This window comes from Pseudorca crassidens, chromosome 8 (assembly GCF_039906515.1).
Source record: "Pseudorca crassidens isolate mPseCra1 chromosome 8, mPseCra1.hap1, whole genome shotgun sequence".
NCBI classification, from domain to species: Eukaryota; Metazoa; Chordata; class Mammalia; order Artiodactyla; family Delphinidae; genus Pseudorca; species Pseudorca crassidens.
The window spans coordinates 4,085,586-4,103,606 of record NC_090303.1 but is presented as its reverse complement, the minus strand read 5'-3'; the positions used below and the strand labels follow the sequence as shown (position 1 = coordinate 4,103,606).

At 45.5% G+C, this 18,021-nt stretch overlaps 2 protein-coding genes across 14 annotated transcripts in view; both read left to right on the top strand.

The window, feature by feature from the left end:
* DDC (dopa decarboxylase) overlaps nt 1-3,866 on the top strand; it is a 76,062-nt gene extending 72,196 nt beyond the window's left edge. The window contains exons 14-15 of the mRNA XM_067745515.1: nt 696-903; nt 3,480-3,866. Of these exons, the coding sequence (XP_067601616.1) occupies nt 696-903; nt 3,480-3,493 (222 nt within the window). The 3' untranslated portion in view covers nt 3,494-3,866. The remainder of the gene's footprint in view (nt 1-695; nt 904-3,479) is intronic.
* A 7,519-nt stretch (nt 3,867-11,385) lies between these two features.
* On the top strand, nt 11,386-16,840 carry FIGNL1 (fidgetin like 1). Of its 13 annotated transcripts, none has more exons than XM_067745648.1 (4): nt 11,422-11,457; nt 12,721-12,788; nt 13,262-13,341; nt 14,060-16,840. In XM_067745648.1, exon 4 carries the CDS (start codon nt 14,070-14,072, stop codon nt 16,098-16,100), a length of 2,031 nt encoding a protein of 676 aa, XP_067601749.1. In that variant the 5' UTR covers nt 11,422-11,457; nt 12,721-12,788; nt 13,262-13,341; nt 14,060-14,069; the 3' UTR covers nt 16,101-16,840. The 13 variants fall into 13 exon arrangements, with proteins under 13 accessions (XP_067601748.1, XP_067601757.1, XP_067601749.1 ...); XM_067745659.1 differs by lacking the exon at nt 11,422-11,457 and adding an exon at nt 11,718-12,117 and having other exon boundaries at nt 13,262-13,297; XM_067745649.1 differs by lacking the exon at nt 11,422-11,457 and adding an exon at nt 11,723-12,117.
* The last annotated feature ends 1,181 nt before the right edge of the window (nt 16,841-18,021 follow it).

Here is an 18,021-nt window from a genome sequence, read left to right as displayed (position 1 = left end):
AGTCCCCTACATAGGAACAAGTTCTGTTCAGAGAGCACATTCGTAAGTCCAATTTGACCGTAAGTCCAACGAAGTTAGCCTAGGCACCCGCCTAACACAGCTGGCTGTATACCACTGCTCTTAGGCTTGCTTGCAGACATCCTGGGCTTGAAGTAAAGATACTGTACTACCGTACACTGGACAGTACTGTACAGTGAAGTACACAGACGCACAACCACTTGTAGAGGACGCACGCACTTGACGACGTACGCGAGGCACGTGAGCTAACTTACGTGATTGGACGTGCACGTTTGCATCTTTGAAAGTTCGTATGTAGGGGACTTACTGTATTGTTGAGAATTCCTCTGAAGCTTTCTCTTCACTGGTGCCGTTAAACAGTTCTGCTCTTTAAGCTCATGAATTTGTAGATAACATGTCTAGGAATCTTCATTTTTCTTTAAAAACCTGGATCACGGAAGGCCCATCTTTTGACAGCACACTAGAACATGAAGAAGTTGTCTTGTGGGAGGGCTGCCGTCTTTCAGGGCCATGTCATGATTACTTAGTTGAATTTTCTACCATTGCAGAGGAAAGGCCAGTGGTGAGGTGACTCCCTCACTGATCTGGGGCTGTGTCACCCACCCGGGCCTCACTTGGTGGTGAGTGTTTGGGTCCCCGCAGATCTGAGCACTGCCCCTCTCTCTCAATCCCTGCAGGGCTCCAACAGACTGAACGAAGCTCTTCTGGAAAGAATAAACAGTGCCAGGAAAATCCACTTGGTTCCCTGTCACCTGAGAGACCAGTTCGTGCTGCGTTTTGCTATCTGCTCACGCACGGTGGAGTCGGCCCACGTGCAGCTGGCCTGGGAGCACATCCGAGGGCTGGCGACCGACCTGCTGGGAGCACAGAAGGAGGAAAAAGGCGGTAAGCCGTGCTGCGGGGGCCAGATTTCCTCCACCACATAAAGAGGGGGCTAAACCCAGGCCCTATCGGGACTTCCCCGGTGCTCCAGTGGTTAGGACTCCACACTTCCAATTCAGTGGGCACGGGTTCGATCCCTGGTTGGGGAACTAAGAACCCGCGTGCCACACAGCGCGGCCAAAAGCTAAATAAAATAAAATAAAATACTCTGCATTAAAAAAGAAAAAACAACAACCAGGCCCTGTCTGGTCCGGAGAAGTGGAAGGAACATAGCCTGTAGTGAAGCTTTAGTAACTCTGATAGATTTCTGCTTTGTATTCTTTTATTCGAGACCGTCAATCACATATGCCTATGATTTCCCCTCAGCTTTCTTCAGTTTGCATTGAGGCAACTTACGATCACAACAAGCTTATACATTAAACTGGCAAACGGTAGATAACTGAAAATGAATGAAAACATTCAAAAAGGAATTTGACGTGACTGCTGGCTAGGACCAAATTCATGATGGTTCAGAGAAAGGAAATGTCTAGAATACTGGGCATCAGTTACAGGAACCCTGAAGACAGCGGGCAGGCGACTTCTAAGGAAAATATCTGCACAAAGGCAGTGTTGGCAACAGGTTGGAATGATGTCTATTGAACCATAAGAGTCTTCAGAGCCTCGGCATTAAGCTATCTTAGGAATCGTTCCACTAGAGTTTGTCCACCGTCTTGCTTTCTGTCTTTTTGCCTTTCGCCCCACTTGGAGGAGGCAGGTGGTGGGAACTTCTGCTTCTCTTTCTCTCTCTTCCTGCTCACTGCCCATCTGTCGTCACCCACGGGGGATGCAGAACTTCAGTGTGCAATGGGATTAGTCTACTGACTGCATACAACTTGATCTTCTGGGCTCTTAATTTTAACTGCGAATATCTGAGATACTACAGTGCTCAAAAAAATCAAAAGCTAAATACTGTTACGTTTATGTGAGAGGTCCATCCAGGCTTCTGACCTGTGAGGTCAGAGACCCACCTCCTCTGTCAGGACATGTCCTGAAACACCAGGTCCTCCTCCTGGCTCGGCAAAGCCCTTTCCTAAAGGTCGGATGCTCGTAAGCTGAGGGGCCACCCTTCCCAGAGCAATGCCACAGATCAAGCTTGAGCATCTCTGAAAGGTGTTGGGGAGAGGCCCGTAGTTCCAGATTATTCCACTCCTCCGCAATAAGCACGAGTGTGTGTGGTGGGTGTGTGTGTGGGGGGGAGGGGAATAAGATATATTCAAAACAGAATTGCATCAGGCAAACGCTGCTGAGGAACATTTCTGCAGCCCTCTGTTTGTGTATCTCATCATATCTTATTCCCATATGCCCCAAACAACACAGAAAGAGACTGTAGCTCAGAAAAATGATCAGAAACAGAGGCACGTTTCCAACAGAAGTCACAATTACTGTGGAGTCATTATACTTGCTATGAATTGCAGAGCTAAAAATGAAAGGATTTAATTTTTTAAAAATGTAGGATACAGTAGTAAATCGCCATGCATGTATGTTGTTTTGGTCAGATTAATTAGAGTGATGAACATCTTAACACCTTGGTTTTACTGGTGCTTATGTAAGGCTATGTCAAATCCACTGGTCACAGTTCTGAGAGAAAGAAGGAACTATTTCTATTTGACAAAAGGTAGGAAATTGGACCAAGATTCTAGTTGACATTAATAAAATTTATCATAGAGAAGCCAGATTGGCAATAAAAACTCATTTCTTCCAGTTCAAACTCTTTTCCATTGTACAGTTGGAGAAAGAGTATACTCCTTCTCTGTGTTCAAATGAGGAGTATACAAAGTTCTAATTTTTCCATTTTGTGTGTGTGTGTGTGTGTGTGTGTGTGTGTGCAACTACACTATTTTATTTAGTATTTTAAAATTAGGTGTTATTTGCTTCATTGTTAAAGGTACATGCTCGGAGAAAACGAAAAAGATGATAATGAGTATTTTGGCCAAGTTTACCCACAGTAGCCTGACTCAATCAACCAGTCGGTTGAATCCTTTAAAAATCACTTTTTAAATGTGATATATAACCTATTATATATATATTACTTTATTACAGCATGATCAAACTAATCTATTCAATCATTTAGCCAACAGGCATCCATTCTGCCAGGAACTGTGCAAAATCTGGGGGAAATAAAGATGAATAAGAGTCTGATGGAGATGGAGATGGTCGCAGTAACCACTGCTACAGCTTTGATGAATGCAGTGACAAACGCCTTCTCTCCACGTCCTCTGGACACAGTCTAAGCTGTTCTCTCATTTAGCAGCCTGTCCTCTTCTAGCAGTACATTATACAGTGCCTAAAAGAGACATAAGCACATATTAAGAGCTCAGTAAACAATTAAAAGTATTTAACTTAATTTTCGTTTTATTTTGTGTTATGTACAGTGCTACGTCTTCCAAATGTTTATTGCATGTAATCGGTGTTGTACTGGTAAAAGCCTCTCCCGGGGGAAGAAAGCCTGATTTGTAGTGTTTGCTGATCTCAGTGGCAGAAATGATTTTTGCATTTTTTTGAGTACAGCCATATATTCATGTTCTTTTTTTTCCCTGTAGAGATCAAAACCTGAAGTGATCTGAATACTGGAATGAGAGGAAAAGATGTATCATCCCAGCTCCATGGAACCAAGTCTGAATGTGGCCCATGCTTCCTTCTCCAAAGTTATCCAGAAAGAACCTCGTGATTACACCTGTTCAGCCTCTCATCAATGAAGAAATATTTGCTATAAGTTAACCCCAGTGGATATAGCTTTTATTCATTATTTGGCTGTGACTTTTGTTGATTAAAAAATCATCAGTTTCTGTGCCCCTGAAGTTGTCAGTGGTGGTAAAGGCTTATTGAAATATTTTCCGGCGCGATCTATAATTACGGGACTTGAGATTATATCCATGGTCTTTAAATTGTTCTGTCATGTGACTTAATGCTTAATAAACAACGTGAAGTGTAACGGTAATTGTGTCTGGTAAGCATCCTGTTCTACACTGTAGCAAATTGAGCGGCATTCTTGGATATTTTTAAACGGTATTCGTTTAGTCAGCAAATGTTTATGGAGTGCCTAGTATATGTCAGGCACTCCTCCTGATGCAATAACAATACACAAGTTTTATTTGGAGATGACTCCAACTTCTAAAGAAGTGAATTCAGAACTGAGACACAGCCAGAGACCAAGCTCTGCTGGTGTGATGGGAAAGCCTTCTGGAGCCTTGGTTTCTTCATCTGATCAGTCCACCTGCCCTGTGGTATCATGACTAATAAACACCTGAAGATGCTCTTTACACATAAATACCAAGAAAATGCAGTTTTTATCCAAATAACCAATCTTTATGTGAAATCATTTTTGTCCTTAGAAACGTGTATTTTAATCCCAAGACTAGTTCTTGCCATTTGGAAACTACAGAATTATCAAAAACACTCTCAGAATGCGTCCTTGGATTATTAATATGGATATGTGAATTTCAAAGACCTCTGTTATCTCTGTGATGTAATGATCTGTTTTTCGGAAATCTGGAAATATGTCAGATGCCATGTGGTCCCCATCTCATTTGGTCAGGTGGTTTGTTCTCTACCCATCAGTGGAGCAGACCTGACCTCCAGCACGGTGCGGGGATGGGGGACGGGCCACTGGGACCCACTGGGGCCCCCGCATTAGGAGCTGTGGGAGGCCGAGTGATCAGGCCACTGCGTCGGGGCTGAGGTGCCTACATTTTACAGTGAGGTTGTCTGCACCTGAGTCTGCTCTTGAGTTGAGATCGCCACAGGGCCCCCAGATGGGGCCACAGAGTCACCCATGCAGCCCTCGGCCTTTTGGGAGCAGCTCCACACAGCCCATCCACACGTGCACTTTGTGAGGACTGAGATTTAGTTCGAGGCAGGAGACCAGGCGGCAGATGACAGTAGGTTTGCTGCTGGGAGATGTGCACAGACAGGGGGCAGGAAGTTAGTTGAATGATGAAGAGCCCCTCTCTGAACGGGCTGGATTACTTTGTCGGGGATTCTCAGACATCAGCTCAGGTGTAGACCCAGCAGGGATAGAAGCTTGCCCGACTTCTGGCTCATTTCTAGGTAACTCATGACAATTCACCCCACCTCCAGACCTCTCTAGGCATCTCCATAACATAGCGATCAGACCCCAAACCACTCAGCCTAGAAACAGGAGCACATACTTCCCCCCAGTTTATTTAACACACATCCTCCTGCCATGTGCTCTATGCCAGGCACCGTTGTAAATATTTGTAATATTAACTTATTTAATACTTATTTTAAGGTCCTCAACTATTCTTCCCATTTTATAGATGAGGAAACTGAGACATCAAGAGGCCTAGTGACTTGTCCGCATGAGGACTGGAATGCAGCACCCTTCCCCATCCCCCTCTGCTGTCAAGTGTGCTGTCTGCTCCCTGGGATGAGCCTTTTCTCAGGATAACTGGCAGTGAGGACATTCACTTCCTTCTGGGAGAAGCCCGCCTTCGCCTCCCAGGGTACAGTCCTGGACCCTGACCCTAACCAGACAATCCCCAAATAGCCCAATGGGGGGAAGTTTTTGAGGGTCTGAATTACACAGCCCAATCCATCTGTACAGCATCTTCATCTAAGCCTATATTCAATCTAGTGTCACGATGTAGCACACAGACCACCACTGGTACTGGAACCAGATAGCATCTCCCAATAACAGGCACCTCCAGTTAGTGCTGGGAAAATCCCAGATCAATCTGGACACAACTAACCTCTTGATACCAACAAAACAGTTTTTACTTATGACACTTCTGACACCAAATGAAAGGGTTTTCCCTCCTGGCACCAAAGACATGGAGTCTTTTCTAACATCACTTCTCCATCTGTCTGACAGCACCTGCCTGGAGTGAGTGTCGTACTGCACAGGTTAAAGGCTTGGTCCCACAAGACACTCTCACCTCACCACAAGCCCGGGACCCCCTGTACTCCTGACTGACTTGCTATAGACTGGGGGTTCCCATCATGCCCTCATCAGGGTCTACAATGGGCCAGAACAGATCACAGAACTCAGGAAGTCACTTTGCTTACGTTTACCAGTTTTTTATGAAGGATACAACTCAGGAACAGCCAGAAAGAAGAGAGGCATAGGACAGGGCATTGGGAGGGGGTGGGGAGCTCCCATGCCCTCCCAGAGGGCACACTCTCCAAGCAGCCTGATGTGCTCACCAACCTGTGCTCCAAACCCTGTCGATTAGGGATGTTTATGGGGGTTCCAGTAAATCACTGGTTGATTAAATCATTGGCCATTGTGATTCACTCAGTCTCTGGCCCCTCTCCCCTGCTCCAAGGTTGGGGCTGGGATGGGGCTAAACGTTCCAACCCTCTCACCATGGTGACCGCCTCCAGCCTTACCTTCTCTAGGGACCTGCCAAGAGTAGCCTCCTTAGAACAAAAGAGGTTCCTGTTACCCACAGATCCCAAGGGATTTAGGAGCTCTGTGTCAGGAACCGGGACACAGACCAAATACATAGTTCTTATAGTATCAGACCTAAGGGATCTCCTGGAATCATATGCGTCCTCCCTGACGTGCAGCAAACAGCCAAACTTCCTGAAACCAGAGACTGGCAGGCGGCTGACTCCATGCCAGTCACAAGAGGAATCTGTAGAAAAGCCCAGATAAAACGGAGAAGCAGGAATATTACTCAGCCATAAAAAAGAATGAAATGATGCCATTTGCTGCAGCATGGATGGACCTAGAGATCACCATACCGAGTGAAGTAAGTCAGACAGAGAAAGACAAACATCGTATGATATCACTTATATGTGGAATCTAGAAAGATGATACAAATGGACTTATTTACAAAACAGAAACAGACTCACAGACTTCCAAAACAAACTTGTGGTTAACAAAGGGTAAAAGTGGGGGTGGGGGAGGATAAATTACGAGTTTGGGATTAACACACACCCACTACTATAGATAAAGTAGATAACCAACAAGCACCAATGGTATAGCACAGGGAACTCTATTCAATACTCTGTAATAACCTATACTGGAAAAGAATCTGAAAAAGAATATAACTTAACATAACTGAATCACTGTGCTGTACACCTGAAAGTAACACAACATTGTACATCAACTCTACCCCAATATAAAATAAGAATTCAATTAAAAAATAATAAATTTTAAAAAGAAGAGGCAGTTTGTCACTGGGTGGCCCCCTGATCATCACAGGGGAAACAGAGGAAGACCCCAGAGGAAGCGGGTATCAGTCATCCATCGACTTCACACCTGTGCCCCTTAACCTGGGAGTCCAACAGACTCAGCAAATTAGCAACAAATATTGCTGATCTTTTCTTCAGAAAGCCTGTTTTTGAGGCAAGGAATGGAAATTGCCCGATGACTTTTTGAGCTAAGGATTGTTTTATTGCTTCTCTGAATCATGTAAATCCCTAAATATCAAATCTTTTTTTGCTTTTTTTTTTTTTTACTGAATTTGATATTGAAATCTATTTCTTCAGTATCATCACCTATACTTGTAATAAGTAATAGAAAAAATTAATAAGAAAGTAGTAAGAGTAATTTGCTTGCACAAACTGGATAAATTTGGAACTACCACTTCAGAGACAGTTGAGTGTGATACAGGCAGAGATGCAAATTGGATGGATCCCAAAACACCCAGAAGGTTGAAGTCAAATCCAGACCCCACCACAGGTAAGTGATGGCAATATCCCCGGGTGTCACAGAGGAACCAAGTCACATGAGGAGGGTTAAAACGCAGGATGTCTACTGGGAAAGACACAGAGAGGCCTTACTTGGTAGCTGTCTTCAAATTTTACACTCACTCTGACTTGAAGGGACTTTGTGCCTCTCCAAAGAGCAAGTGGTACAGAGGGAGACAGATTTTTCCAACGTGAAAATCAGTCAGTCGTCAAACAGAATGTGTTTTCTTACAGGGCAGTAAATTCTCCACCACTGTGGGTGTTCATTGGTGACAGGAAAGTCAACTGTTGAGAAATGGTGCAGGAAACATCTCCAAGGGACTGAAACCTACAGTACATGACCATTAAGCTCTCTTCTGTATCTGAGATTCCAACAGTCTATGAAAATAAGAGAATCTGGCTAAATTACAAAGCAGAAACACCACCATCAGCATGGGTTATTTTTCAGTGACAAGCTCTAATCTGGGCAACCCGTGTTGAGCAAAGGGCTCGCCCTGCGATAACAACGCCTGACACTTGGGTGGTGTTTCCGGGGGCCAGGCTCTGGTCTGAATGGTCTTCAGATGTCAAGTCCATTTATCCTCCCAGCGGCCCTTGGAATTAGATCATGAGTAGTGGAGCCAGGATTTGAACTCTGGAAAGCTGACTCCACCACCCCTCTGCCATAGCAATACATTGTGTTCGTTTCCTAGGGCTGCTAAAAGGAACAGAAATTTACTCTCTCAGAGTTCTGGAAGCCAGGATCCGGAAGTGAAGGTGTCAGCCGGGCCATGCTCCCTCCAAAGCCTCCAGGGAGGATCCCTCTTTTCCTATTCTAGCCTCTGGCACCCCAGATGTTGCCTGACTTGTGGCTGCATAATTTCCACCTCTGCCTCTGTTTTCACTTGGTTGTCTTCTCTCTGTGTCTCTACTCTTCTTCTTTATAAAAACATCAGTCACACTGGATTAGAGTTCATCTCAATCCCGTATAACCTCGTGTTAACTCGATTACATCTGTACAGACCCTGTTTCCAAGCAAGGTGACATTTACAGATATTGGAGGGTAGGACGTGGACATGTCTTTTGGGGGGATACGATTCAACTCACAACATATGGTATCAAACCGGAAGCACCAGAAGTACGGACTCAGGTTGGCGCTCTGGAGGAAAACAACCGAAGCAGATGGTTCCTTCCCGGCTCTGCCCTCCCCATTTCAGGGGAGGCCCATCTCCCCACTCACCAGCTCTGTTTATGATGGTGATGCCAGGGAGCCCATCAGAGCCCTCGCGGGTCATTCAGTGCAGTCAGGGAAAACCTTTTGCTGGCGTTGCACATCTCAGCCACTCCAGGTCCACACACCCCTTACTCCTCTGATGGAGGCAGCAACCCATCCCCTCGGTCCTCCATCCTCATTCTGCCTTCTTCCTTAACGCTGGACATCAGTCAGAGTAGCCACACTCAGGAGTCCCACCAAGAAGGAATTTACTCTTGTCCTGTCTGCTTCCACATCCCCTCTACCCCATCCACCTCCTTGGACCTACAAACACACCTCTTTTAAAATTAAAGTGACTCTCCTTGTACACGGGGATGCACATTATTTAGGGCCATAGCCTCCCTCTGCTCAAAAACAAATGAGATCACTGAAGTGTGCATTGGCGTTTGTTGGAGACCATGTTTATAATATTCATGAATATGGAAATGAGCAGCCAGCTCCCAGAATCCCTTGCGCCAAGAACTGGCGCTCTGTTTGCTGTAAGTGAAAACTTCTTCCCTTGCAGGTTCAAAAATTTCTCCCCAGGAGAAAACAAAACAAAACAACCTATGGTCTCAGAAGGAAAGTTTAAGACCTGCATAGTTCAAGTGCTAAACTCCTACAAATTATGCTAAAGTGTTATAACATTATTCTAAAATATCCCGTTTGTAAAAGAAGAAAAAGTCTTGCTATGGCTTAAGGGTTTGGATCCCCCAAATAGCATTAATAGTAGCAATAAATATAGCATCACAGCTTCTGTTGAATGTCTGCAATGTGCCAGCTCCTGCTTTGATAATTTAATCATTAGATCTCATATTAATCATAACTCTTACGATAGCATCCTGAGTTAGAGATGCTTATTCCTGTTTCATAGATGAGGAGGAGGTTGATGTTCAGAGGGTATGGAATTGAGTTCGATTTTGCCAGCTACGCAGGAACAAAAAACTGCCGGATTGGGAAATGCTTTTCTATCAAATACACAAAAGTAAAGTGGCAACGCTAGTGTCACTTGTTGGAAAAATTTTAATACCGGCAACAATAAATGTACTTCAGTATGTGAACAGTACTCTTAGGAGGATAAGACGGTGGTCTACATGAATTCTCCAAAATGCTATCACTAAAATTTTGGTGATAAAAAACCCCCAAATTGCTAATTACCCAAAGATTATTTATATGGTGATTTCTAAACATACAAGTAAAAAAAAATAGCTAGCGGGCTTCCCGGGTGGCGCAGTGGTTGAGAGTCCGTCTGCCGATGCAGGGGACACGGGTTCGTGCCCCAGTCCGGGAAGATCCCATATGCTGCGGAGCGGCTGGGCCCGTGAGCCATGGCCGCTGAGCCTGCGCGTCCGGAGCCTGTGCTCCGCAACGGGAGAGGCCACAACAGTGAGAGGCCCGCGTACTACAAAAAATAAATAAATAAAAATAGCTAGCAAGCATACAACTGAACTGGTCTTGAGATAATAATGGTTTTCGTTTTCATTTTCTTTTATTTTTATTCTGGGTAATTATAATAATTAGCAAATTAATTAATAAATTATGAAGAATTAGAATAAAAAAGTCTTTTATTACTATCTAAGCCAAGAGATGAATTGTAAGCTGTCATTTTCCCTTGTCTATTTTTAAAAAGGTATTGTCCAATCATTCCCTTTTGTTTAGTTTGTGCCCATTTTAAAAAATCTTAAAAGAAAGGTCTTAAATGTTTTGCCTCACACTTCTTAGGTCTTGCATTTCAATGTCATGTGCTGTTAATTGCTCCTGGACAGTCATTTTCTCCATGCCCGGTGCCACTCGCTTTCCGGGGAAGGGGTACCCACAGGACCCGGGAGCCAAGGAGAGAAGGCACTGCGGCTTTCCGAGGAATGGCTCCTCCTTTTCCCAGGGGAAAGGTTCTTCCCCAGTCCGGCCTCTCCTTCTCGCTTTAAACAGGGTTGTGTGAGCTGGTTCCCTGGGTTGTTGGGGGCGCCCTTGGGACACGGAGGCGACCAGCCGGGGAGGAAGACGGCAGGGTGACAAGGTGGGAAGACGGTCCTTCGGGACACCCTCAGGTCACGCCATCAGACCTCCACATTTCCCAGGTGACGCGGTGACACGAACGACCCGTAGGCCGCTGTGAGGGCTATTCCGTTCCTCGTCCTGCCCCAGGACACAGTCCGCTGGAAGAAGGGCGCGCTTCCCGGTCTTCCAGGACCGTGTCCCCAGGGCAGCAGGGAGGAAAGGGACGCTCCGGCACCGAGATGCAGATTCCAATTCCCCGATATGGTTTAAAAATGTGTGTGGGGGAGGAGCCCCTCCCGAGGGGCAAGCGCGCACCTACGTACGCGCCTGTAGGGGCGCTCGGCCGCGGAGCCTCGGGGGCATGCCTGGGGCGTGCCTGGGGGCGTGTCTGGGGGGGGACGAGCCTGGGGCTCGGACCCCTCCCGGGGGAGCAGCGCTGCCCCGCCCCTGCGCCCCGCCCACCGTGCGCTCGCGCCCCGCCCACCGTGCGCTCACGCCCCGCCGCGCTCCTCCGCCCCGCCGCACGCTCACGCTCGTACAGACGTATGAATGCACGCACGCACGCACAGCGGGGGCCGAGCCGGCAGCAGCGCGCAGGCGCACGCGCTCCGCGCGCTTTTCGGAAGCTGCAGGTCGGCGGGCAGTGTGGGGGGGCTGTGGGGGCTGTGGGGGCCGGCGGGCGGGTGTTTGCAGGGGGGCGGCGACGGGGGCTGAGGCCCGGGCGGGGCGCGGGGCCGGAGGGCTGAGGGGCTTCGCTGGCGGGCGAACGGGCAGACCGGCCCGGGAATGTGTTCTCGGGGCGGGCGCGCTCCCGGCGGCGTCGGGTTCGGAGGCGGCCTGTGGGGAGGGGCGTCCCGGCGGGCGGGCGCCGCCCTCGCGGAGGCTCCGCGGGGGGGCGGCCGGGCGAGCCCTGGACCGGGAGCCAGGCCGGAGGGGAGGGACTGCACCCGGGGTCCCGGGCGGTGGGCCGTCCCGCCTCGTGAGCGCCGCAGGGTCCACAGCCCTGTCAGCGCGGTGACTGCTGTCCCCGGGGCTGCCCCGCTCCGGGTGCGGGGAGACAGTCAGTATGGCGGGGAGCATGTACGGTCTGGACGAACGCCACGTCCTACAACAGGCAGGGAAAACCCCAGAAGATGGGATTGGAGCTCGTGCATCGCTGCCGCCGAGTAACTTTAGTGATACAGACGTAGGAAGTGGTACTCGGGACCCGGCTGTGCCGTTGACGGGCGTGGCCAAGCCGTCCTTGGTTACCTGTGTCCATAGTTTTGGGGTGAATGCGCTGAAAGGACGAAGTAAGACTTGGGAGGTGAATGTTGAGCAAACAGGAGAGGGTGGAAAGGAAAGAGCAGGGTATTTAGGGAACAGTGACTAGAACTCTGTCTGAGCCTTTGTAGGAATCCCAGTTTTGCGGATGATAAAATGGGATGAAGCCGTGGGGAGGAACAGGATGTTCATAGTAACAGGAAAGTTGGTGATAAATGGTTTCCAAGTTACCTCATTTGCAATTTCTCATTTCAGCTGTTGCATAAAAGATTAAAATAGGGTAAAATGGAATAGTGGAAAGAGGGATGAATTGTTTGTCAGGAGATGTCAGTTCTAGTTTTATGGCTTTCAGCAAATTAGGATCTCACTAGGCCTTAAGTTTATTTTTTTCAAAAATAATTACAAAGATTTATGAACACCTACCTACAATGTGACAGATTCTTTGTAGGGTTTATGGGAGAAACAAAGCTGTATTAAGCATGGGTCTTGCACCAAAAGAGCTGCTGATTATTAAGCTATATTTATAGGTAATTTGGAAGGTAAATTTTAACATAGTTCTTGGTTTTTACTTGACTTCAATACCCTTAGGAAGCTTCATAGTTTTCTTACAAATTTTTCTTCTGGATTGGCAGGTAAATTCTACACATCTGTCAACATGATACATCCATCTGCAGTCCTGTTAAAATCATTTTAACTTAATGTAAGGAGGCTTATAAAAGTAACATGAGGAAAAAAATCTAAAATAAACCATTTCAATCACACACTTGTTCTCATTTCATTTATCATGACAGCTTCACTTTTTAATGCTTCCTGTGAAATTGGGAAATTGTGAGATTCTGAGGCATCCTGTTTTAAGTGCTCATTTACAAATCCTTGAAAACATTTAGTATATGACTAAATACTGTTGTTCGTATTTGTGATACATCCTGCAGTGACCTTTGGTGGCAGTATGAAGGGGCATTTATGTGGTGAAGTGCACACTACATGCAGTGAAACTGCTCGTGTGCGAATTTTGGCACCATTGCTCACTGGCTGTGTGACCTCAACCAAGCTTTTGAACGCTGTCTGCCTCAGTTTCTACATTTGTGCAGTAGAGATTATACTAGTAATTTTTAGGTATTTTCGTGTTCATTGTTTGACTTGATTCTCATAATGACTTCTCTCATTTTACAGATAAAACTGAAGGCCCAGCGACGTGAAGAGGCTTCCGTGAGATCATTCGTCTGATTTTCCTAGGGACGGATCTTGGCTTGGTTTGTTTTGCTTTGCTTTGTCTCTAGATCCCTTGTTCTTCCATGTTGCCTTTCGTTTGCTGATTAATTTTAAATCCTCTCCATTTAAACCTTTCCCTAATCACAGGGAAAATTATTATATAACTAAAACAGTTTAACGCATAATAGAGCATTATTATTATTATTTTGGCTGCATTGGGTCTTCGTTGCTGTGCACAGGCTTTCTCTAGTTGCGGCGAGCAGGGGCTACTCTTCGTTGCGGGGCGCGGGCTTCTCATTGTGGTGGCTTCTCTTATTACAGAGCATGGGCTCTAGGTGCACGGGCTTCAGTAGTTGCAGCACGCGGGCTCAGTAGTTGTGGCTTGCAGCTCTAGAGCACAGGCTTAGTAGTTGTGGCACACGGGCTTAGTTGCTCCATGGCATGTGGGATCTTCCGGGACCAGGGATTGAACCCGTTTCCCCTGCATTGGCAGGCAGATTCTTAACCACTGCACCACCAGGGAAGTCCCTAGAGCATTATTAAGTCAAGTCTTTAATCTTTTATATCTTGAATGCCTGAAAGCTATGGTTAACTAGATGTTCCCCTATAAACGGTCTTTCCTTATAAATTTACCTTATAAATGAAAAGTCCAGTGTACCTTCCTTCAGATAGGCAGAGATTTTAAAAGTATGTTTAAAGTATTATGTCTTTGTTTCCTTCTGGATACTGAATCTTTTTCATCTTTGTCGTCTGTTATAGAACCTCTAAAATGCAGGTCTCTGGCTCCAGGTCTGTACACTTGAGTGAATGGCAGAAGAATTACTTTGCAATTACGTCTGGCACGTGTCCATCAGGAGAGAAGGCAGACGCGTACCGAGCACAGATTCTCCGCATTCAGTATGCATGGGCAAACTCTGAGATCTCCCAGGTCTGTGCTGCCAGACTGTTCAGAATATATGCAGAGAAATATTCTGCAGTTATTGATTCTGACAGTGTTGAAACTGGCTTGAATAACTATGCAGAAAACATTTTAACTCTAGCAAGATCTCGGCAAACTGACAGTGACAAGTGGAAGTCTGGATTGTCAATAAATAACGTGTTCCAAATGAGTAATGTGCAGGAAATGATGCACGCTGGCAGAAAATCCAGAGACTCTCTGTTGGCACCTGCAGATGAGTCAGTAGTCATCCACAGAGCGGCCGCTGTCTTTGATCTTCCTAAATTTAGTGTTTGTGGTGGTTCTGGGGAGAGTGACCCATTAACTAACTCAGCCCATGGTGCCGATAGGACCAAAGACTTCCCAGAGGGCAGTCCTTTGAAGTGCCTTCAGAATGCCCAGCCACCTCTGGTCACTGACACCACTAAGACGTGTCCTACGGTCTCAGGACCTTTTGGTGAGTCAGCCACCGCAAAATTCCATGCCACACCATTGTTTGGAAATGTCAAAAAGGAAAATTACAACTTCCCGAAAGCCAACACAGGACTAAGTGTGTTCTCATCTAATCAGTCTTGTTTTCCTTCTGGCTTTGAAAATCCACGGGAAATGAAAGCTTTTTATGGTTCTGGCACCATTGATGCACTTTCCACTCCAGTAATGAATAAGGCTTTTAGTAAAACGGAAGATAATGGCCAAAGAGAGGAGAGCGGCCTGCCTACTTTTAAAACTGCGAAAGAACAGCTATGGGTAGATCAGCAGAAAAAGTACCACCAGCCCCAGCGTGCATCAGGGTCTTCACATGGTAGTGTCAAAAAGTCTCTGGGAGCTAGTAGATCCCGAGGGATATTTGGAAAGTTTGTTCCCCCTGTACCTAAGCAAGATGGGGGAGGTCAGGGCGGGGGGACACAGTATAAGCCTCATGGCGCAGGAGCTGCAGACCCAGCACATCCCGTGGATGAGCGTCTGAAAAACTTGGAGCCCAAAATGATTGAACTTATTATGAATGAGATTATGGACCAGGGACCGCCAGTAAATTGGGAAGATATTGCAGGAGTGGAATTTGCCAAAACCACAATAAAGGAGATAGTTGTGTGGCCCATGATGCGGCCAGACATCTTCACTGGCTTACGAGGACCCCCTAAAGGAATTCTGCTCTTTGGTCCTCCTGGGACTGGTAAAACTCTGATTGGCAAGTGCATCGCTAGTCAGTCTGGGGCAACATTCTTTAGTATCTCTGCTTCCTCCTTGACTTCTAAGTGGGTGGGCGAGGGAGAGAAAATGGTCCGTGCATTGTTTGCTGTTGCACGATGCCAGCAACCAGCTGTGATATTTATTGATGAAATCGATTCCCTATTATCTCAGCGGGGAGATGGCGAGCATGAATCTTCTAGAAGGATAAAAACTGAATTTCTAGTTCAGCTGGATGGAGCAGCCACATCTTCTGAAGATCGTATTCTAGTGGTAGGAGCAACCAATCGGCCCCAGGAGATTGACGAGGCTGCCCGGAGAAGGTTGGTGAAAAGGCTGTATATTCCCCTCCCAGAGGCTTCAGCCAGGAAACAGATAGTCATTAATCTGATGTCAGAGGAGCACTGCTGCCTCAGCGAGGAGGAGGTCGACCTGGTGGTGCGGCACTCTGGTGGGTTCTCGGGGGCTGACATGACGCAGCTCTGCAGGGAGGCATCTCTGGGTCCTATTCGCAGTTTACAGGCTGCCGACATTGCCACGGTAACGCCGGATCAAGTTCGACCAATAGCTTACAGTGACTTTGAAGATGCCTTCAGAACTGTGCGACCTAGTGTGTCTCCAGAAGATTTGGAGCTTTATGAAAACTGGAACAGGACTTTCGGTTGTGGAAAGTAAATGGGACGCTTGAAATTAAAAGACGGCATTTTTGTAGCCCAGTCTTCCATTTTTTTAGCATAGGACATTGATTAAGTGTACATCAAAGGTATATTCTGAATTCTGTACCTCAAATAAAATAGAGTAACAGTAGCTCAACTTTTACAATTGATTGACTTAGACTATGTTAATATAAGCTCAATTTTCCTTCCAGTCACCACCTGATACGTAAGCCTATTCATGCGAAATGGGAATGTACTTTTTTTGTTTTGTTCCTAAGAGGTCTTTTCAAGATGTATAGGATGAACAGTGAACTCAAATTGAAACCGAAAATCTGATTTGTATATGAGGATGTATCTGACTTACATGTATCTTTTATTGAAGAAAGTTTCTTCTGAGGATCACATAATTCTTAGTATTGGCTAGTACAGTGGTTTGCATTTGAAACTGAGTGTTGCTTAGTGTTGTTTAATAGATTTAAAATCTCAACCAAAGCTAAAGTGAAAGTGCCCGTTTTTACTTTGTCCTGGCTTGTAACTGCTTATGGTTTTCTTTCCTTCCCAAGACTAATTAATCAGAACATGTTCAGAAATAGCAAAGTGTAATCTAACATCAGAGACAGGTCCGCAGAACTGAAAGGGGAAGAATGTTGTGTTTCTCCAGGGGGTGGGTGATGTTTGAAAGTAGTATTTTATTTGGCACTACTTCACAACCTGTAGGGTTGGTCTCGTTCAGAAATAAATGTTTCCAGGTTTTAAAAACGGACTGTTTTGTTTTCCAAATAGTGCATGTTCTATGTAGAAACATTGGAAAATAGAGGTGAACAAAAGGAAGAAAATAAAAGTCAGTTACCCTACCACTTTGAGGAACACAGTGTTAACATTGCAGCATCACTTCTTCCAGATGTTTTATACAGGAGTGGGGTTATGCTACGCCTTTTCGTTTGCAGCTGTTTTCTTTAAAGTCCCTCATCATCAGCATCCACATTGACGTACTTCTGCATCTTCCCGTACGTGAGTGCCTGGGATTCCGTGACATGAGGGGGCCTATAATTTAGTCAGCATTCAGGGCAGTTCCTTAGGTTCACCTTTTGTATATAGTAAATAAAATATGTTAAATGCCTTAGTTATCTTTTTAAAAAACATACATTTCTTGAGTAAAATTCTTGGATTAACAATTTTTAATGCTTTTGACGTGTTCTAAATTGTCTTCTGGAACAGTGGTACTTGTGTAGAATTCCTATCTGCACTGAGTCAGAGTGCCTGTTTACCTGAACCTGGTGGTCATGGACACTGTCCAGCTGCCAATTGGACAGTACACAGGTTTTGCATCCATCCATCCATTCAAAAAATATTTATTAGGTGCCAGGCAGTGTTCCAGGCACTGAAAGTAGACCAGTGAACAACAGACAGAAGTCCTTGGTCTCTTGGAGATTACGTTCAAGTTCTAATGTTTTGAGAACAATTCACCTTAAGAAATGGAATTTGAAACTTTTAGTAGATGAATTTAAGCAATTTATATATTGTTTTAATTTTTATTATTGGTCTGTCTGCTATTTTTATGCTCTTTTAAAAGCTTTATTTCTCCAACTTTTAGTTTTTCCCTTTGAAATATGAAATTATCTTTTATTAGAATTTGGATGTTAAATCTCTTAATCTTTTATTGTATCTTTTAAAATCTTAAAGCATTTCACCATATTCATTGCTATCTTCTTTACAGATCACTTCCACCCACTTGGATCTTACAATTACTGTAGTTATTTAGATTTATCATCAATTGCCCAGGAGGTGTTAGTGTTTTATTTAACTTTGTAATTTGGTCTTAATGTTTATTAGCAGTTTTTTCTCGACAGCAACTTCTGCCAGTTCTGACTTTCAGCTCCATTGATCACCCACCATGGGGCCATGTCCCTCTGTAGAACTTCTTTTTTCTTTTTTTAAAA